General features: G+C 39.0%; 1 protein-coding gene across 3 annotated transcripts in view; it reads left to right on the top strand.

Annotated features, from left to right (window-relative positions):
• The window catches only part of AKAP13 (A-kinase anchoring protein 13), a 324,337-nt gene that overhangs the window by 236,268 nt on the left and 64,933 nt on the right, over positions 1-23,136 (top strand). Inside the window, exons 11-14 of one of the 3 annotated variants that reach the window (XM_055326518.1) lie at positions 8,128-8,498; positions 13,910-13,975; positions 15,835-16,027; positions 19,006-19,114. In XM_055326518.1, coding sequence (XP_055182493.1) covers positions 8,128-8,498; positions 13,910-13,975; positions 15,835-16,027; positions 19,006-19,114 — 739 coding nt within the window. Of the gene's footprint in view, positions 1-8,127; positions 8,499-10,733; positions 10,788-13,909; positions 13,976-15,834; positions 16,028-19,005; positions 19,115-23,136 lie in introns of all 3 variants that reach the window. The other 2 variants (XM_055326519.1, XM_055326520.1) reach the window with 2 other exon arrangements.

The following is a 23,136-nucleotide window of genomic DNA, read 5'->3' as shown; positions in this document are numbered from 1 at the left end:
TGAACCGTCACCCACCCCCAAGGGGAATACCATTCTGAAGGGGCATGTCTCTCAGAATCTATTACTTGTGTCTTAGATAAACAGATTAGATAATATCTCTTAGTTCCAGCTTTAAAATCAAATCACTGACAGTCACTGAAACTGGGTCATGGATACATGAGGATTGTTAAAAATTTATGTGTGTTTGAAATTTTTCATAGCCAAAAGTTGTTTTGAAATTGCCAAGTCTTCATTAAGACATAGTTGTGTGCTCCCTCCTAGGTGCATGACAGCTTGTCCCTAGATGCTGCCACCTCTGCAGAATGGTAGTTATTTCTGGTCACTAAACTGAGTGATTTTCCTAGCTAAAGAGAATTCAGATTTCCTGTATTTTGCCTCTTACTCAAACTGCCAAAAAGCATTTAGGAGATTGTTCTTACGAATAGCTGCTGCTAGATTTGGCAGTTTCTTCAGGATGACTAGACAGATAAAATCATTAAGAGTTGAAGCATACTCGCCAAATCAACTTTTACCCACATTTCATACCCGAGTGGCTAAGAACAACCAGAAATGGTGGATGCAGTGTCATCTCTTGGTGCACACACGACAGTGTCTCATGGCCTGAGACGAGATCCAGTGGGCTCTTCCTCTTAGTTTTTTCTACTTTACCAAAGTTGTTTGTGACCAGGAGAGGTTTAGCAATAAATGTTTTCTCTAGCATTTGTAAAGCCAAGAGTTTGCATATGAAAGTAAAAGGGGAGCAAGAGAGAGAGACACTTAAAGTGGTTACTGTACACTCGGCACTGAATTGAATTTTTTATACATGTGATCTTGTTTCATATTCCCAACAATTCTGTGAAATGGGTGGTTTTATCCTTGTTAAACTCCTGAGGGAATGCAGGCTCTGATTGGTAGAGAAGTGTAGTCCAAGGTACTCAGCTGCTAAATCACAGACTTGAGATTGTACTTAGACCCTACTCTCAAAAATGTTCCCTGTTACTTTGTTCTCTCTCTCCATGTACCTGCTTTAAAAAAAAAAAAAAAGATTTTATTTATTTATTCATGAGAGACACAGAGGGAGGCAGAGACATAGGCAGAGGGAGAAGCAGGCTTCCTGTGGGGATCCCAATGCAGGACTCAATCCCAGGACCCCGGGTTCATGACCTGAGCCAACCAGGTGCCCCTAGGCACCTACTTCAATAGCCAGTGACTTACACAGAAGCAAGGTGGTGACAGACAGGCCATCAGCAGTCTGCCTCGGTGGACAGCCCCACAGGGTGTGCTGTGAAACATCCTGTCCTGAAGTGCTTGCCCCTCTCCCATCTCTAAAAAGTCATCCCTGGGCAAGGCATCACAACACTCTTTTCTGTGAACTATGAGTGGTGCGTTAGGTCACTTCCTACAGCTGTGTGTGTGACTCTGGCATCACAGAGGTTTCTTTAGTAGTCTGCTGCATTTGTCACAAACTCTTCACCTTAACCTTCTGCTTCCATTCAGCATACCTTCAATAAATATGACTCTTGGATGAGAGGAGCTTTGTGATGACTCTTGTGAATATTTGTTAGTTCTAAGGTCTTCATAGATGACCAGTGTAAAATTTAGATTTTTTAAAGATTTTATTTATTCATGAGAGACACAGAGAGGCAGAGACGTAAGCAGAGGAAGAGGAAGACTGCCTGCATGGAGCCTGATGTGGGTGGGACTCAACCCCAGGACCCCAGGATCACGACCTGAGCCAAAGGCAGACAGTCAACCACTGAGCCACCCAGGCGCCCCTAGGTTTTGTTTTTAAAGTAGGAAGAAATCCTGGGATATTTCTTGGCACTAGCAAAGAAAGAGTGATCATAAAATGTATAATCTCGGTCACCCTGTTACCCAAAAGGTTAATTGAGGTCCACGAAAATACTGATAGTTGCAGTCTCTGTCCCCAAAGAGATTTAGATAAAATAAAGCCCTGACACCTTATTTTTTCTGTAGGTCATAAAATGTACCCACAATTAAAAAAATCAGAGTAACTCCCCCAAGATGCTAAACCTTAAGGGAACATCCTTTCTTTCGTCTGCTGTAGTTTGCTCTCAAGTACTTGATCATCAAGCCAAGAAAGTTTTTTAGCCTTTCAAGGATAAAAGTGATTATACTTATAGAATCCAAATCAGAAAACTATTATCGTTCATGCACAAGTATTGGAAATTATTATAATTTCAAACTGTGAAACAGCTTGCTATCACGTGCTTAGATTCTTAAATAAATTATCACACACAAATGGATTAAACAGTTGGCAATATTAGGTGTTCAGAATGTGAGCTGTTATTTTCCAAGGCACATAGCAGAATGCCTTGTGTCTTATAGACATTTAATTTAATGAGTAAGTTATTAAAATTAAAGAACTAGTATTTTGACAATATCAAACATTCCTTAAGGTGTAGTAGTAAGATAGAAAGTGCATAGTTGTTTTTATATCTATATACATATATATTTATAGAATGTACATATACAAATATATAATATATATGTATTTTTTTTTTTACATGATTACCCCTCTCTCTGTACCTGTATATTCCCTATCTAGTATAATTGTTGGTGAAGAGAGCCAGTAGGGCATTTTCCCCCAGTGTTTTATTGAGAAGATGCTGAAACACAGGGAAGTTGGAAGAGCTATACAGTGAACACCCACCACCTCAATTCTACCATTACCTTATTATATTTGCTTTGTTACACACATGTGCATCTGTCCATCTTTTTTCTACACACCTGTCCGTCTAATTGCTGAATTCAATTAACAATCCACTTTTACCCCCCAAATACTTAGAATTCATATGTGTTCATAGTTTATTTTTTATAAAATCTATACACCGTGAAATGCACGGTGTGAAGGCTACCATTCAGTGACTTTTCCTTCAGCTTTATTATGTTATAATTGACAAAAATAGTACATATTCAAAGTGTACAAGATGATGCTTTGATAGACCTACATTGTGAAATGCTAACCACAATGAGACCAAAGTATCTATCACCTCCCAGTAACCTTTTTGTGGAGGTGGTAAGAACACTTGAGATTTACTTTCCTAGCAAATTTCATGTATACAGTACATTATTAGTAACTGTAGTCATCCTGCTGTACATCAGGTCTTCAGCATTTATTTGTCTCCTGAGGGTTTGTTCCTTTTAATATCTCCCCCTCTCCCTTACCCTCCATCCCCAGGGAAGCACTGTTCTACTCTCTGTTATTATGAGTTACCATTTCTGAATTCCATAAAGAAGTGAGATCATGTAAAAGTTGTCTTTGCCTGGCTTCTTTCACTTAACATGTTGCCCTCAAGGTCCATCCCTGTTGTTGTAAATGGTGGGATTTCCTTCTTTTTTTAACTCTGAATAATATTTTTTTTACCTGTTCAGCTGTTCATGGACACTTAAGATGTTTTCATGTATTGGCTACTTTGAATAATGCTGCTGTGAACATGGAAGTGCAGATACTTCTTCAGGACAGTGGCTTTATTTCCTTTGGATATATACCTAGAAATGGGATATTGCTAGATTATATAGAGCAGTTCTAGTTTTAATTTTTTGAGAAAACTACATACTGTTTCCCATAATAGCTGCACCTCAGCGACTTTTAACAAGTTCATTCATCTTTGTAACTCAAACCCCCATTTGGATGAGGCTATTACTACTTCACTTTGGAAAGTTTCCTTATGTCCCTTCTCTGTCTCCTCTCCAACCCCCTGGAGGCAATAACTGTTTAAATTTTTTCCTGTCACAGGTTACTTTTCCTTATTTCAGAGCTTCATAGGAATGGAATATAAATGTTCTTATTTCTCTTGGGTAGATGAAAGGAACTGATGAATCGTATGGTGGCTGTAGGTTTAGTCTTATAAAAAATTGCCAGACCTTTTCCCAAAGTGATTGTATCATTTTCCATTCTCACTAGCAATGTATGAGAGTTTTGGTTGCTCCATGTTCCTATCAACATGTGTGATTGTTTTGTTTCGACTTTAGCATTTCTGGTGTGCATGTAGTGGTAGCTCTTACCGTTTTGATTTGCATTTCCTTGACAACCACCGATACTCTTAAAGACATTTCCATGTGTTTATTGGCCACTTGTGTATCTTCCTTTGTGGAATGTCTTGTTCATGTTTCTTGCACATTAAAAGAAATTGGTTTGTCTTTTTGTTGAGAAGTAGGAATTGTGTATATGTATCCTGGATACCAGTCATTCGTTAGATTTATGTTTTGCAAATATTTTCTTTCAGTACATGGCTTCCCTATTTGCTTTCATGAATGTGTCTTGATATACTGAATGTTTAGAATTTTGATGAAGTATAATTCATCCAGTTTTTATGGCCATTGCTATTACCTGTGTCCTCTTCTGTTACTGATTTGTCTGCCCCTAGTCAAGTTGTTTTCCTTTAGGACATGGATAATTTTAGCTTTTACATTTAGGACTGGAGTTGATCTTAATTTTTTAAAACATTTATCATCACTTTAAGAAGAAGAAAAATAATCTGGCCTTTACCCCAGACCAGTTAAATTAGAATCTTATTATGTAACCTCACTGGACCTCAGTTGTTTCATGTATAAAATGAGAATAAGAGTATCTACCAAAATCAGGGTTCCTGGGTGGCTCAGTGTCTGCCTTCAGCTCAGGTTATGATCCCAGGGTCCTGAGATTGAGTTCTGCATCAGACTCCCCACAGAGGGCCTACTTCTCCCTCTGTATCTCTGCCTCTCTCTCTCTCTCTCTCTCTCTCTCTCTCTCTCTCTCTCTCTCTCATGAATAAATAAATAAAATCTTTTAAAAAATCTAAATCAAATATTAAAAGAACAAACACATCTACATCACTTAGTGCAGAGCCTCCCATGTGGTGAATATCTAGTAAATAACCATTACTCACATTTATGGAATAGTCACATTGCATGTATATCTAAGTAACAGTCATAATGGTGCCAGGGGATCAGTGTAACTAGTGCATTTGATTTACATGGAGTCAAAACCATATTTTTTTTTAAATGTGCTAGTTAAGTTGATCCCGTGGCACCTTTTCTCCAGACAATCAGGGCTAATATTCTAAGTCTCTGAAAGTCATTTAATTAGCAGACGTTTTAAGAGAAAAGAAGTCTTAAAGAAAGACCAGCACATAATTCAAAAACTATTAAGAATGGCTTCAAATATTAGGCATGGAATAGTCTATTATGTGACAACAGCCAGAACTTTTCCCCCTTCTGATATATAAATGGAAAAACAGTATTCTCAATCCTGGTACTTTCTGTGAGGAGTGTGGAGAATGGTGAAAGTAACGGTTCTCCTAATAACTAAAGCACTAATAAATTCAGGGACTGGAAGGGAATAAAAAAAAAAATCCAAACACTTAAAAACCCCACTTGTTTTTCCCCTCTATTCACTATTAAAATAGTAATTTGCAACAGCCTTTGGTAAGGTCTAGTATCTTTAGATCTAAAAGATCATCATCTTAGATAGACAAATTGAGAAAGTGGTTACATACCTAGCTATAGAAAGACTAGGACCATATTCCTAGTTTCTGGTTACATGCCTGACTGCTTTCTATTCTGCCAGGATAGTATAAAGACATGATAAAGCTGGGAAATTCTTTTGAGAGCACATAAGTCTTGGGGAAAAAGTAATTTAGAGCATTCTTTTAGATTTGATCCAGCATTAAAGAAAAACCATTTGCCTCAATACTTAGAAATGAAGACTTACCTCAGTTACTGATTTTGTCTTGTTTTTCCCTTTTTCAAGTAATAACCACAAGCTCATAAGAATTGAATACAATAAAGGGGCACCTGGGTGGCTCAGTGGTTGAGCATCTGCCTTTGGCTCAGGGCATGATCCTGGGGTCCTGGGATTGAGTCCTGCATCGGGCTCCCTGTAGGGAACCTGCCTCTCCCTCTGCCTGTGTCTGCCTCTCTCTGTGTGTTTCTTATGAATAAATAAGTAGAATCTTTAAAAAATAAGGTACAATTAAAAAAAAAAAAACTTGAGCGTAATATTGGTGTGAGCTTCATTCTTACTAGGAGTGCAAGGACTAAAGAACTCAGGTATTTACTGTGAAAACTCCCTGGTTATTTAGTTTTTAGGGACTTGGTTTGGCTTATCAGAGTTAAAAGTACACAGATGTTCTAGCACACACCAGGATCAACACTGTTGAGGATATATGCTAGACAGTGTTATCCTTTTTTAAAGTGTGTACAAACAGGCCACCAATAATTTTCCCAGCTTGTTTTAATGTCTTACTAGAAAATATATGCTTATTACACGTGCAAGTTAATCCCCACTAACTTAAAAAGAATGGTTGATGATTTTATTTTAAAATAATACCTACCCTATTTTAGAATCTACTTGGTTAAAACATGGTTTTACTTTACAATGTGACCCAGTGGAGGGAACACAGAACTTCAAGATCTTGTCATTGCAGGAATTTTTTTTTAGATATTTTCATTTGGGATGCCTTGGTGGCTCAGCAGTTGAGCATCTGCCCCCCCCCCCGCCCCCGCCATGAATGAATAAATAAAATCTTTAAAAATATATATTTATTTATTCATTGGAGGGTGGGGGCAGAGCATGAGCAGGCGAAGGGGCAGAGGGAGAGGAAGAAGCAGACTCTCCCCCCCCCCCCGCCCCACCCTGAGCGGGGAACCTGACACAGGGCTCCATCCCAGGACTCTGGGATCATGACCTGAGCCCAAGGCAGACCCTTATCCAACTAAGCCACCTAGGCACCCTCCGCCCCTTGCAGGATTTTTTTAAAAGATGATGAGGGGAACAAAACAGGGCAGTTGTAGTTGAAATCTGCCTTAGTTCACATCTTGTTCTTGCTATTCACCACCTGTGTATTGGGAAGGACTGAGAACCAGTCTGGGTCTTAGTGACCCCCACATCTCCCTATTAGTCTCATCCTTTACCATCATTTTCAGATCAATTAAATGAGGAAACTGGATGCCACAGAGTGAAAAAAGCTCATATGAGCTGGAGGAGAATGCTTTTGAAGTGTTACTGTAAATATTTGAAAATACTCTCCTTCTTGAATAGGTCTTATTTTCTTTCTTTCTTTTTTTTTTTTTTCAAGGTCTTATTTTCTATTCCAAAGCTAAAAGGCTCATTAGTTTTCATAATTATTAAAAGCTTTCTCAAAGAACTGTTTCTTCACTCTTAATTAAATTAAAACTTTGATTAGACTGGAAAGAAGGAAAAATAAACCACAGAATGCCTTTCCCTAGTCCCTGCTCCCTGTCCTAGAAGAACACAATAAAGATGTTAAGAGTTCAGTGCCCAAATTCAAGAGTGTGATCATGCATCTTCTAGACACTTCTATGTATCTTCCAGATAAATTCATCTTCTGAGCATCAGGATGCTCATCTTTCCCTCACCTATCCAATTATGTGCTCTGGTGTTTGTGGAAACAGAGAATGTCAGGGCTACTGGGATCAAAATGTACTTTTCTCTTAGGCTCCAGAGTTTGACCAGGGAAAGAGCATCATCACTTACTAAAGACTCCGTTGCCAGGACTGATTATTTTATGTTCGATTTGGCTTGATAACACTGCCAATTCCCAGTGAAATGAATAGATTTCTTCCATGTAGGCATTCATGGCCCAGAATGTGGGCTTTCGTGGCAGATTTTAGATTGGGTTATAAGCTATTCTGCATTTTTCAAAAGGCCTCTTAAAATAATTACAGACTTGCTTTTGGACTATTAACTTCAGAACATTATGGCAGCCAAGCAGTCAACCGTGTTTTTAGTTAAAGCTAGTGGGAAAAATTAAACCTAATAGGATATGAATTTAGAGTTTTCACACAGCAGAAAGCCTGGGTACATAAGTTCTCTTTGTTTCAGTTGGTGGTATTGGCCTGTGCAACCAACCTGAACCTGAGTTGGATGCTTTTCCGCTGTAAGAAAGGAATGGTCTGTATACCTCTAATAAGAGGGTAGAAAGAGCACAGACCTAGACCACACCTTCATCAGGGGCTATTTGAATCCAACTGTGACCATGCTTTCAAAAAGGAAACACCTGTTTGATGCCAATTGGGGTCTTGCCCATCCTACCCACTGTGCAGCCACCAGGAAGCCACTTCTGGTTTGGGAATTATGATGCCTTGCCATTTTCAGCTGTGCATATTTTCTCTCCATGACAGCCCGAGGAAGAGCAGTTGGTCTGTGATATCACTGGATCCAGTTCTTCCACTGACGACACAGCTTCCTTGGATCGACATTCTTCTCATGGCAGTGATGTATCCCTCCCCCAGATTTCAAATTTGAACAGGTCCAGAGATCAGCAGTGTCTTGACGGCTTCTACAGCCATGGGGTGGGAGCTGAGGGTCGAGAGAGCGAGGGTGAAGCTGCCGGCTCAGGTGAGATGGAGGAGGAGGAGATGGACAGCATCACCGAGGTGCCTGCGAACTGCTCTGTGCTGAGGAGCTCCATGCGCTCGCTGTCCCCTTTCCGGAGGCACAGCTGGGGTCCTGGGAAGAATGCGGCCAGTGATGCTGAAATGAACCAGCGCAGGTGAGGTGGACCTGGAGGGGGCTGTTGGTTTCATTTCTCAGTGTCTGCTTGCTTCTGATGCTGTGACTTGGTTTTATTGTGGTAAAAAAAAAAAAAAAAATTAGGAGACACCGTGGTATGGAAAAAAGCAGATGGGCTTTGGGATCAGGAAAACCTGTGTTCAAACCCCAGCTCTGTTAACTCATTATATAGATAGATTTGCATGGGCAAGTTACTTGACTCCTCTGGGCTTTAATTTTCTCATCTGGAAAATACCTGCCTTTCAGAATATTTATAATTCTAAATACTGCAAGTGAAGTAGGTCTGTTACATGGTGGGTATTTAATGCTTACAGTCATTTGTTAATAAAATTCATAGATTAAAAACTTGGTGAGGGAATAGTGTCCTGTCAATTTCAGATTAAAAACTAAACATGAAATGTTAGTCTTAATACTATCTGTTTTCAACGTGCTTCCTGAGAATTGCTGTCCATTTCTAATGCAGAAAGTTTTGACAGAGTTGAAATGATTATCTAATCATAAAAGAGCAAAAGAATCCTTCAGTATCATTGAATGGTTGATATTTTTCCACATATCCTCCAGTTGTTAGGGACATGTTTACACGTGACCCAGTCTCAGCCGTTCAGTTTGGAAGCAGGCTATCAGAGGGTAGTGTGGAGTTGCCTTCTGACCAGAGGCTGCTTACACGAACTTAAGCAGATGGTTTTCACTCCAGCAAACAAATACCATGATGCCCGCTGTATGTATAGTTGTGCCTACTCCAGAGCTATTTTCTTGAGGAGGAAAAGCTAAGGGAGCAGGCTGACTGTTGTTTTAAAACAGGTGGTGTGACAAACCTCACCTGGGACGGTTAGGGCTTTTTTTTTTTTTTTTAAATTCCTCTACTTCCTTAAACATGGCTCAGATTTCGAAACTATAGGTATGTGTTATCTGCTGACATTCACTTGTTTATTCTTTTATTCAGCCAGAATATATTGAGCACCCACTACATGCCAGACATTTCTAGGTTCTAGAGACACAGGTGAATGAGCCAGAGTCCCCACCTTCATGGAGCTCCCAGCAATACCTTACACTTTCCTCATGTGCTACTCCTCTTGGACGTGTTTAATAACACAGTATCCCATCTGATTTTCTAGTCCAAATGCTGAGTCAGGTGGCATTGTCTGCATTTGTGCAAATTAGACTGCTGCCAATAGTTGATATCACTTACCGAGTGAGGTCAGTAGAATCTAGGTTTCTGGTCTCCTAGTTAAGTGCCTTTTCTGTGATTCCATATTATTCTTTGGTAGAGTGCAGGATGCTATTTTTAAAATCTATCTCCTGGATAGTTTTTATGTACATTTGAAAGCATAAATTATATAAACAGGTTTTTTTAGCCTTCCTTCCCAGCTTTTTCACGCTGTACTTTTTTTAAAAAAGCATTCATACTAGTTAAAAAAATAAGTAAATAAGGATGTGGGGAATGATCCCTATAGGTGGAATTCTTTTCCTGAGTCAAGAGTAGCCTCTTGACAGGACATTCTGTCAAAGATGATAATGGCATCAAGAAATGAGAGTTTATAAATGCAATCCATTTTTCTTTATAACCCACTGTGGATCGTGTCACTGTGACTTTGATTTCAGAGTTGGCTGTGACTATGGATCTTCTAGCCCAGATGAGGAAATTAAAGCTCAAGCTCAAATGAATGATTTGCCCAAGATTACATGGTGCTCTTAAGACAATGAAGACTAGAACCCTTTCACTTAATTATTCATATTTGCAACCTGTGTAATATCATGGCATCTCCTGTTTGAGTCTAGGACTGGCCATCCCTCTCACCACTGCCCCAGTGCCTCTGGAGATGGTGGATGGACTGGAATTATTGGTTTAGCTAATGCTTAATCTGCATATAATGTAACCTGAGTTTTAAAGCCTTAAATTCTTTTAAAGCTTTGAATGGCCTTTTTAAAATCCTTTTACTTGTATATGAGTTAATAAACCTCATTCCTTATCATCTGATTACCTCTTTGGAGCAAGGAGGGGAGCAGAGTGATCCTCCCCAGAAATTGTCAGGCTGCCAGTCCTTTTTGGTTCTCCCGTGTTTCTAACTCCACATTCTTTCATTCCTGCCTTCCTGTACTATTTCTCTGTATCTCTGTGGCCTGAGTCTCCCCCTTTGTGATGTCTGTATGCTTCATGCATTTGTGTTCATTGTGTTTCATCTCAACACTGACCTCTTCCACCATTCATTTTCAGTTCATTGCGAGTTCTTGGGGATGTTGTCAGGAGACCTCCCATTCATAGGAGAAGGTACAGAGTTCACTAACTTGATGGACTAACTGTGTTGCCTCTGAGCTTATACTAACAAGCATCTCATTTTGCTTAAGCCATGATTAAACATGATGATTATTTTTAAAATGCCACATCTGCTTCAAGCAAATAAAATATAGGTATTTATTAATTTCTGATGTTCATTTGCATATGAAATGGTTTCATGAATCTGAAGTTTTCTATTTTTATCTTTAAAAAAATTTTGTTAGTGTTTTTTCTGTCTTGTACTTACTGGTGTTCAGATATCACTGTGATAACTCTCCCTAGGAGAATTCAAAGGCACATTGATTGTACCTGAGGGACCCTGGGGAGTACTATTTCTTCCTCCTCCACCACCCCCAGAAAAGGGGGAAGAAGAAAAAAATTGTGTGCTGGCACACAGGCCCTAACACATTTTCAACACATCTAGGCCCACTGACCACTCCATTGTTGATGCAGTCATTTCTGAAAACAAGGCACATTAGCTCATCTCACAGTCTTTGAATTCCTTACTTATTTTTTTGTCAGGTAACATTTTGAAACTAGAATTAGTAATTTATAAGCTGAATATTCCTTTCTAGCCAAAAAGTGCCAATTTGCTTTTCAGATACTGAGTTTTACTCTGCTTGTTCAGAAGTCATCATTAGTGACCTTTCCTTCCATTATTTGCGGGGGGGGGGGGGGGGTGCGGGGAACGGAAATTCAGAAATCCAGAAATGGTGGTGGAATTACACATAGCTTGTCATATTGGGAGACATTTGTGAAGAGGTATTTTCAGTTCTGAGCTGAAGCTTCTTGGGAAGCTGGCACATAGTAATCCTCCCGGCTTTGTCTTTTTCCAGTGGGTACTTCCTATAATGCCTGATTTCAGACACAAAATTGAGTTTGAATACAAATACTCTCGTGAATCTCAGGTAATCATGGATCAGCTGAGTTGTTCTCCCAGGAGAACACGTTGTTAAGTGCCCCTTTCAGAAGAGTCTGAGACCTTTAGAGATTTGTTTGGCTCTCCGTTAAAGCCTTCAGTGTGAACTTATTAAAAGCGTGCATGTGTTGACAGTGGAAGATGACAAGTTGCTGGATACAGTCTCAGCGTATAGATCAAGCTTCAAGATAGAGCTAGGTACCGTCTCACCCTTAGTCATTTTTCTGCAGGAAGAATGTGAAGTATAATTTAAAAATTTATATGAAGCCTTAGCTAGTAAAGTTGAAACATTCCCACAAGTGTTAACAGGTGGGGAGCAGAATATTTATTTTTTAAAAATCTAGAATTTCCGAACTCTCAAAGTAAGGTCAAAGAACCATTAATGTCACCTCCACTAATTGAGGAACTGAGGAAATTTAGGAGGCTCTCAAAAAAAACCTACAAACCACTCTTATGATCCGAGTTCTCTGTTAAGAAGGAAGGGCAGGTCTGCTGCTGCTTGAGCACCACCTGCAGCTTACTTCCTGGAGCCTCAGGATGGTTGTCACATCCCTCCTTCTGTCTCCTGTCTCTCAGCATTCTCATTATCCTAAATTTCACCCTGCTCTCTCACAGCATTATCACTTTCTGAGAGTAAAGGGTTGTTTAAATCTGTAGAAGGAGATTTATTTTTTGAATGATAATTTGGTAATGTATATTCAGTTGCTGATTAACATGTGTTTTCAAGAAGTTGGGTGTTTTTTACATTTTTATTAACAATTTGGAGATTCACAATGAAGTTAATTTCAGAGAATGGACTTCTTAGTCGTGTGCATGTTTGTAACTTATATCGAGGCTTGCTTCCCTTGCACAAGCAAATTATAAATCAGTCTGATTTCGTTTATCAGACTAGAGATGTGTCTTAGATGCATATTTCTCCTTTCTGCTTCTGCCCTTGTGAGCTTTGTGCTATTAATTTAACCTAATTTTAAGTGTTTTACTCTTGAAATTATTTTTAAGTGATATTAAAGATGTACTTTTAGAACACTCACTTTTAGAACGCTCTTCTGTTTATTCTCCCTCCATTTTCCTTGTGTCTTTTCATCTGTCAGAAACCCCCACTTATCAAAGCAAAGTTATTAGGTATATTCAGAGTATTCAGAGGGTTTTGGGGTCTGCACATCTTCCCATTTGCAAGATTCCAGAGGGAGCTGAGTGGGTGTTACTCTTATCCCCTTCTGAAAACAAAAATACATCACTTAGATTTTTAAGGCCCCAAATGGTAGTGGTGTATTTTTTAACTGGTTTTTGATTTGTCAGTCAAAAATCCTGACTTGATGCAGCAACCTTCACAGAGTACATGATATTTTGAATTCTTTTTTTTTTTTTTTTTTAGTTATATGGTATTTCCAACCCTAGATTTTCTATCCCTCCTGCTTAAGGGTAAATACCAGTGCCAAGATAATCAAAGTAGATGATTAAATGGAGTTTTTTTTTTTTTTCATCTTGTGGGAAAGATGGATGCAAACCTAAAATTAAGACACAGTTCTCACTCAGTACCATAGAATTCCTTTTCTTTTGAAAAAAATACGTGCTTTCATTATCATTAAAATATAAGGAAATGTGACTAGTGTGACATGGCATATCTTCATCACAAGAACTTAGTGAGTAGGGTTTAAAGATGGGTGTGAGTGTTGATAGGATATCGTTATTAGGAAAGACTCAGGAGACCTCTGGCTTAGATGGACCCTAACTGGAAACATGAGAAGAAAACTCATGACCCATTGATCCTACCTCAGTGTAATTTGTCATTGTCCCTTTTAGTCCAAGGTGAGTTTAGTGTAGTTAAGGATTATCACCGTGGCCACAGAGGTCTGAGAGTAGTGTGGCAGATCGTACAGGGGACTGTCTCCAGTAATGGGGATGCCTCTGGACAATACCTGAGGAGGGAGCACTCTTTGTTCAGAGCTGTTACCCTGTGGCAAACTCACATAATCATTTCCAGCACATTGTCTAGATGGGTATGAGTAGAGCAGTTTTAAGTTTGTCGTTTTTGTTCTAGCCTTTTTCTAAATTCTAAATGTTATGTTCCTTTTTTTGATGATCAATTAAATCCATCTGTCTGTAACTATGGCTTTTCTTTTCAAACCCAATAACCCCATTGCTGTTTCCTCTTTTCTCCCTCCATTTCTGTTTCTGCCTTTGATGTCATCCCCAGTATGAGCTGGTGTCCCTCTGGTGTGCAATACTCTGCTGCCCTGAGTGCTGACTTTAATTACAGAAGGTATGGTATTGTTACATGTCCAGCCCCCAAAGGGGGAATCATAAAATATGGCACCTGGGCTTTTGGCTGGGAGCTTGCTTCTGTGTGGCTCAAATGCATATGGCATCCTGCTTTGTCTGTGAGCACAGTGTTGAGTTGCCTCTGCTATGGGCATCACTAATCCATTTGAAGGGGTACGGACTAGGAGGTGGATGGTGTACCCTGATGCATCCTATTTGTCTCAAGTGGCTGGAGATTTGGTGTTTTCTGCACAGACTTGTATCTATGGTATAAAGTAGATCATGTCTTTGTTTGGTTTTGGTTTGTCCTAATTTCCAGAACCTGGGGATTCCCACATCCTGAGGAAAACAGTGACAGAAGCAAGGCAGCTAATAAGATGCGCTTATTTCTGTTTTGTTTCCAAATCCCCCAATCTCTTTAGATTTCCAAAATCACAGATTCCTCAGTGTTTCATATTCTCTTAGCTGAGCAGCCAGATTTAATTACTAAAACACTTTTAGGATTAAGTTTTGTGGGTAATGATAGACTGGTTTTTCTCAGGCTTTACAGACAATTCACAATAGAAAACTAAATTTCTTCTTCACTTAGCCTGTCTCCCTGGTATTGAAAATGAGTTTCACAGAGACATATTTACTTAACATTTAATCATGATTTCTATTGTCATATTGAAATAAAAACAAAACCCATTGTTTAAATTACCCACTAGAGAAAAATAGAAGCATATGGTTTCAGTTCATAATAAGTAATTTATGAAATAAAAAAAGCAAATACAAGCCCTCTGGATTGGCACACATGAATTATTTGTAAGAACTAACTGTACAGTTTGAGCAGAGATAACTGAATAGCTTCAGTTTACCTTCAAATGCATTTCCAGCTGCTTGTAACTAAGAACATGGTCTGCTACAGCTATATTTTGCAATCTTGCTTGTTTTAAAGAAGTTCTCACTGCAGCTGCAACAGATGTGGATTATTCTGGCTAGTGCCCCAAGGCGGAGAGATGCTAACTACTCTTTGTAGTCTCCTGTTTGCAAAAAACAAACAAACAACAACAACAAAAAATGCTTTTTTCACTCTGCAGACCACAGAATCTTTATTCCAGGCATCCCATGCCCTAAATTTGCCCCCTTTTCTTGGTCAATATCAAAACCAAAAGATTAAAACTCTTAGACTTAGTAGCTTTTCAGCATTTCATTCTTTAAGGCGGCCTATGCATCTGTCTGCAATTGACGGTTCTCTGGGAACCTGTAAAGCAGTTGTTGTCCAGCCAGATGTACAGATGATACTGCTCATAATTAACACTTGTGTTTCTGGAGTGGACACGTACCTGTGAAATTATAAAGGTCAGCTAGACTGTAGTTGAATGTAAAGTTGTAAAGATCCACTTAACTGACTCAAGGGCAAGTCTGAGTCTCCGTGTTTATCTTCTGAAAGTTACTTATGCATCTTTTTTCTCTGTGCCATTTAATTCTTTGGTATTGGCTGAGCTCAGACTTTGGCAAAGATTAATTACGTCAGGTCAAGGAAAACCACCCATAAATAAAAGATCAGTAAGATACTACGGTCTTATCCATATGGTATATTGAAAAAAAAAATCTTGAGAAAATGACCTTAGATGGCCAACATTTGAACAAGTTGAATGAGATAAGAAAATCTCAGTGCAGTGTTCTTACTCAGCATACCAACACCTGTGGGGGGTAAAGATAGTTGGCACTCATTTGTGCCATGCCTTTGTCGATAACTTTGCTAGATGACATAGAAATGATATATCAGCAGGGAGATACACCCAGAGCAGTTTCATGTCCTCCTTCCTTTCTGTGATTCAGAAATAGAATGAATTAACTCCTTTACTCTGTGTTCAGTTTCAGCCTAGAAGGCTTGACAGGAGGAGCTGGTGTCGGAAACAAGCCATCTTCATCCCTAGATGTAAACTCCATAAACACCAAAGAACTCAGACACCCTTTCAATGGTGAAGAAAGGGGTGACTCTTTGGTGTCACTTTCAGAAGAGGATCTGGAATCAGGCCAGAGAGAACATAGGATGCTTGATCAGCAGGTAAGGCTGAAGTGGATATGTGCTGCTGATGTGGAAAAATTTATGCTTCCCTACATGTGTCCTCACATGAGGAACAAAAAAAGCAAGACTTAGATTAATAGAAGTCTAGTAGCTGTGATTGCTTACCCATTATACCATATACTCAGTCTAGCACAAAGCAAGTTTTTAGCACTTAACACTAACTCAAGAATACCTTTAATCTGCACTGATTTAAATATTCTATCAAAGCAGACGTTTTTAAATAAGGAAAGTACCCAAGATGTGTAATTGAATTTTTCCTTCTTACCTGAGGACTTCTTTTATCATCCCAATAGTAAAATGAGTCTTGAAGTTGTTACATAAAATTACCTAATTTTTCAAAACCCTATCCCTTCCTGGGGAAAAAAAAATCTTTGTCTTCTCACATTGCCTAGAAAATGGCTGTTTTTTCATCTCTGCTTCCCATCACTGTCAGAATTTTCACAAAACATCTGTACTCCCTCCCCACTGATGATCTCTTCATGCCTGCCCTTGGCACTCACCTGGAACTCCCTACTGGAGGGCCTGGTCTTCTCTCAGCCAGTCAGGTGACTTTCCCAGTGCTCACCCTCAAGGGCCTTTCTGTCACTCACCACCAGGCACAGGTCTTCAGTTTGCCGTGAGAACTAGAATCATAAGCTTTTAGACCCTCCCACCCTGGGCTCCTGGTACTTTATCTTCCACTTGGGCCAAGAGAACTTTCACTTGATTTCTGGGAGGATTCTGTGATACACGTGCAAATGAAACATTTCTAATTAAACAGACAAAGTTAAACACCTGTGTTTGAGTAGATGACTGGAGTTTTAGGTAGAAATAGAAGGAACCATATCTAATTAAGCTAACAAAAATGTCAAAACAGCCTGTTATTTGAGTTGGTGACAGGATTTTATGTAGACATTTAATGTTCTGTTGCACCCTATTACATAGCAGTGATATGATCAAATAGAAATTGGACACTGGGGGGTTACCTTAATACTGAATGTATTACTTACATGAAGGTCCAAGAGAATTTTGGCCGGACGAAAATCAGTTTGAAGGCACAAAGGAATTCTGCCACTTCTCCCCCTTCCCCATCTCCCATGTCTTCTGAGCCTGACACTTTAGAAAGGGTTAAGAAAAATAGCAAGAAGATGGAGAATAGGGGCACTTGGCTGCCTCTTGATCTCAGGGTTGGGAGTTCAAGCCCTGCATTGATTAGAGATGACTAAAAAATAAAAATAAATTTTTTAAAAAATGGAGAATATATTTATTGAAGCAAATGATTTAAATTTATTCAACCTAATGGTAACAGAAAAAGAGAGTGAAAAATAAAAACAATTCTTTCATAGCTTGCCAAGTGCATCTTTGGTAAGTGAGGAGTCTGAAGAATAAATTGCATTTCATGTGTGTGGAATCCTTTGGAAGTCCATTGTAAGACCAGGCAAAATACCAAAGTTGTGGATTTGTGAACAGAATCTTAGACTTAGAGCCAATATATCCCTTCAGATTCCACATAAGGCCTTGTGTGTGAGAACTTCATGCCCATTTGAAGCTCTTGCCGAAGGCCTCACAACTGGCCGTTGGCTGGACAACGTTAACCTCAGAATTCTTGGCTGCTACTCTCACTGCTTTTCTCCACATTTTTGAAGTCGGAGAGTTTTAATGAGGAAATGGGAACATTTTAATTTTCTTAATATTGTTATGTAAGACCTTTTCTGAAACATATTTCTAGGAATTGGACAGCGGACCCTGTCTGTTAATAAGTGGTATCAGTTACTGCTGAAGCCTTTCTAAAATGGCTTTTCTGATTTAGTCTTTCTAGATGAAGTTGCTGACATTTTCGTGCTTTCCTGTGCTCATTAGCCTTTCTGGAACTCTCTGCTCACCCACAGTTTTTGTCTTGTGTGCAGCCTCAGAGTGGGTCTTTGAGCTGCCGGTATCTCTGATCTGGACAAGTCGCCAGCAGCCAGCTTCCTGCTAAAGCTCTCTGCCTTTCACTGAGCTCATTTTTCAGACCTCACGGTTGTATATGAAACATAGCAACTGTTTGCCTCAGACTCCATGGTTACACATGGAACAAGCTTTAAATAATCAGAAGTCTTTGGCACACTGGAGTTGAATTCATGGTAGTAACAGATTTTCAATGCTTCCTTTTGAGCATGTGCAGATATTAGCCTACTGTTAAGGGTGTGGTTCATGACAAGTAAAGTCAGCTAACAACTTGAAATGGCCGTCTCAGAACAGGAGAGGGAGCCCCTCACCACCAGCAGTATGCCAGTACACACTGGTGGACTATTCTCCTAGGGGCATTATTATAGGAGCTTCTGCAGCTGGTTGCATTACATGGCTGCTGTGAATTTACTGAAGGCAGTAAATTACCAATTTCAGCCCCCCTCATGTTCATGTAGAAGCAGTCTGATCTTAGAAAAGGAAAGATTTAGACTTCTTCCCAGATGAATGCCTGCCTGGCTCTTGATCTTAAAACCTTTTACTTGCCGCTTTGTTTCCAACTCATTAAGATCAGAATAATTCTATTGGTATCTCCTATACCTCTAGAAAGGATATTTAGATTTTTGAAGAACAAGAGCAATACTATATGTGTTTTGGTATTTCCAGTGAAGTTATTTTTATCTAATTATGCATTCAGCAGATGTTTACTAAGTATGTACTAGTAAACATTATTAGGTATTATGACGGATATGAAACCACTGTACAGGATGGGCACTCCATTATTCCATCTTACAGATAAGAAAACTAAGGCTCAAAGCTAAGTAACTCCTCTGAAGTTAAACAGCTGTTAAGTAGCAGGGGCAGACTTGCGTCCAGTGTATCTGCCTATAGAGCCTGTGCTGTTACCCCTCCCATGAACTGCCGCCTTTTCCTAGGTTGGACTGGAAGGTAAAGTTCTGTGCTTATCTAGAAATAATAAGATGTATTCAGAACCTGTTCTTCAGTTTTTTTAAATTTTTTGTACTTCCCAGGCATGTCACAGATCTAAACAACAGGGATTCAATTACTGTACATCAGCCATTTCTTCTCCATTAACAAAATCCATCTCATTAATGACAATCAGCCATCCAGGGTTGGACCGTGAGTATATTACCTCTTTTTTTTTTAATTAAATATTTTTTAAACACTTTATCATTCTTCTTACTTTAAGACTCTGTAATATTACCTTCCAAAATTTGCCTGCCTCTTCTCCTGAGTGGCTCATTTAAATGGAAAAGGTGATACACAGTTTAGTTTGAGGATCTTCCTCCTTTTGCTAAAAATTGCTTTAGGGCCTAAACCTGACACGGATTTTAGAAAATTTTTTATTTTGAAGTAATTTCAGACTTTAAGAATAGTTACAAAGAATTACCATATATTCTTCATTTGGAGTCCCAGATGTTAAACGTTTGATATATCTTATCAAAATCATAACTTTTTATCAATCGCTCTTCCTCTATCACTTCCTTTAAAAAAGTATTTTTCTGGGGGCACCTGGGTGGCTCAGTCAGTTAAGCACCTGCCTTTGGCTCAAGTCATGATCTTAAGATCCTGGGATTGAGTCCTGCCCCACATCAGGCTCCCTGCTCAGTAAGGAGTCTGCTTCTCCCTGTCCCTCTGCTGCTCCCCACCACTCGTTCTTTCTCTCTCTTTCTCAAGTCTTTTTTTTTTTAAGTGTTTTTCTGAAACACTGGAGAGTAAGCTACAAACACAATGAGGTTATATCTGAAGATATTCTCATCTATTATCCAAATTTTAACCGATATTAATTTCCTGAAATCTTCAAAAATGTCCAGATCATGAAGGACAAAGAAAGACTGAGATACATTTTTAGTTGGTTAAGCCTGTACCAAAAGGATTACATCTGCAAATATGAATGGAGCTATATGCAGGTTTAGGACCCATTAGACCCATTAGGAGATGTCTGGCATCCATTAAGCACAGGGCCTTTGCAAATAAAAGATGCTCAGAAACATATTTGAATTGGATCTAAATGTTTGCCATGGAAAGATAGCTTGTTCTTTGAGAAACCCCACCTTTTTATTTTAGTTTTAAAATCTTGGTTGTTTTTTTTTTTTTTTCCACGAGTACAGTTTGAGATCATGACATAAAGATTTAGACATTCATTTAGATTAGATTGTCCCCATTATTTACTGAAAGTCCATGTATTCAAGCAGGCTGAGGCAGAGGGAATAAATAAACTCTCCTGGTGTTTCTGATGCTTCTTCAGTGTCCCCTGATATAACTCATCTTAAAAGAGTTGGGGACAGAAGTAGCTGCCCTACATTAGGGAGGTGTTCTATCTCAGTTCAAGACTTACTGCAGGCGTCATCTTTTTAACTTCCACTGTAGAATTAAGACATGATAGTTAATTGTTACCCTTGTCCTCAGGGTAACAAGTACTTCAGTACTTATCTCAGTACTTCAGATATGGCCTGTTTGACTATAAAGATGTGCCTACTAATGACATAGTCTCAAAGATGATGATCCCACAGAACTACAACTGGAATAGCTTTTCCTGTTTTTGTTTGGATTTTGGTTTTGTTTCAGTTTGGCTTTGGAATAGAGGTTTTGCTGGTATAGAATGAAAATCATTATAACAAAATAATAGTGGATTTGATAATCCTGAAGTACTAGAGTTCATTAGCCACAGATAGAAAAGCACTCTGAAGTGAGACATTTCAGCTCTGTGTATGTAGCCTCCTTCCATGACTAGTGAATGTGGTGTCATAGTGGAGAATCTACTCCCATAGCAACAGATAACAACACCAACAGAATGTGTCCCACAGAAGGAGCTTTTTCCTATATTTTGTGACACACTCTTGCCTCGTGCATGAAACACTTCATTAATTTTTCCTCCAAAAAGCAAGATGGTTTTTGACTATTTTCAGTTGCTAGCCAAACACTATAAATAATGCAGCTAACTCCCAGAAGACACTGTCCTAGAGTGCCAGGAGTTCTGGCACATAGAGCTTTTCCTCCTGTTGCTGGGAAATTTTCTGGTCCACTCACTGAGAGAACTGAAATGAGTTAGCAGACTGTTATCAACAGTAGAGCTCTAAGCAAGAGTTTAATCCTTTGATCAGAAGAGGGTACCCTCATTGTGACTTATGTTGCACATTTTGTGCACATTTGAATGATTAGGTCATAAATTAGTTAGCCTCACACTTTCCCTGAGTTAGCATATGCTGTAATTGGAGGGTTAATCAACTCTAATGATATTGCTTATCCTTAGTTCCTCCCCATATACAATTAATTTTCCCAAGTGTATTTTTTTTATTCTGCTCTAGAAACATAAATTTTTTCACTGATGTAAAAGTCCTGGCAGTTGAACAGAAGGCTAAACCTTGTGTCCCATGTGCTGTGCCTTTAAGCATCAGGATCACTGGCCTGATTCTCACTTTGCCACAGACTCAAATCTTCCATTCCAAATCACTTAAATACTCTGCATGATTCATCTCTGATCACGGTCTTCCTAGCTGAAAGAATCATAATTAAAATCTACACAGCAATTTTTAAAGCTTAAAGTATTCAGTACACTTAAAATGTTTTAATTGATGTTTTACTGTAAGCACACATTTGGTGGCTATGTGACCTTGGGCTAAATAGTGAAATCCTTTCTGTTACTTGATTAAACAGGGATAATAATGTTGATAAGGCTTAAAAGTACATTTACATAAAATCCTTAGTGTATTTCCTGGCTTACAGTAAGCAGTTGTTTCTGTTACAGTGAGTTCATTGATTTCACTAGGCACTGGTGCCTAGAACAGTGCCAGAGTCTGTCTCTGACTGGAGTTTAAATGTTAAAGAAAGGAGAACACCATGCCTCATTGTCTTTAAGTGGTTGTGTCTTAGGAGTACACTTTTCTAGGAACAAAATACTTTCTAAAATCTACCTATTTCACTACTTCCAGCCTCTACCTGTGCTATGTCTTCTTCCTTCAAAAAAATTAGCTGCCTCTACCACAGTATTTCATAGCTGTTAAAAGTTGGGCATTTCTGAAAATATATGTCTCCTGAGCCTCTTGTCTGGAATGTCTCATTGGGTCATTTTCTAGAAGAGAAACTCAATGTTATTTCTAAGGTGGGATCACTTTTTGAAATCCATTGATGCAGAGGAAAATACTGAGTAAAGGTGGTGACTAATGGATTTCTGTGTCATTTTTGGGGGTGGAAAGTAGACAGGCGACAGCTTACTTGGGAACCACAATAGGTGGGGAGCTGTTCTCACTCACATGTTTTGGCTGTGCTGCCTCAGTGGGAACATGATGAATGCATCCTGCCTGCTCATTTTCAGGGAATCAGAATAGCATTGCAGCTTCCTGCATCATGTGGGGAAATGCTGGAAGGATTGCCCTCAGAGAAACTACTCCCAGAGATGGGTTTGGCCCTATTTCTTCTTCTTGCATCAGAGAGGATGGAGTGGAGACTCCCAGCTTGCCAGCAGACATGGATGGTTTCTTGATAGAACTTAAGAATAAACATTGTTTTTGCACATACAGCATAATTCCATTATTACAGGTGATCCCTTTCCAAGAGTATATTTTAAAACATCTCATTGCTTCTACTCAGAAGATGGTCACAGAGAAAGTGCTTGATTGATTGTATCCCTGGAAGAGCCCTAACCACATTAGTGGCAGTGATGTTAAAAGAACAGTATACCCATTAGATAGATTTCAGAGGCTTTTAATGAGAAATCATTTTGCCTTGTTATCACAAAGAACAAATGTGTTCCATATATGTTGAAGATACTCCTTAGATACTCATACAAATAGGTTTCTCCATATTATCCATGAAATTGTGACAAAAGGGGGTGCTTTTATATTTTGTGTAATAAGAGAGCTCATTTTCATTTCCTGAATTTGCTTCACATTTCGAAGTAACTTTAGAAAGCACATGAAGAGGATGCCTTACTTTTTATACTAAGTGGTCACTGCCAAAAAACCCAGTGTACATGTATTCATGTCAGTGGTTCTTTGATCTGTCATGTGACGTGGCTGCTGACAGACATCACTTAGTATTTATGTGGAACATTCAGTTGGTATGGGTTTTTTTCATTTCATTTAGGACACTGAGCTTTTAGAGGGAAATTCATTTATTAATGTGTTTATTCAGCAAGCATT

The sequence above is a fragment of the Nyctereutes procyonoides genome, unplaced genomic scaffold, assembly GCF_905146905.1.
Source record: "Nyctereutes procyonoides isolate TBG_1078 unplaced genomic scaffold, NYPRO_anot_genome, whole genome shotgun sequence".
NCBI classification, from domain to species: Eukaryota; Metazoa; Chordata; class Mammalia; order Carnivora; family Canidae; genus Nyctereutes; species Nyctereutes procyonoides.
The sequence above is the reverse complement of the archived record's forward strand: the minus strand, read 5'-3'. Positions and strand labels throughout refer to the sequence as shown.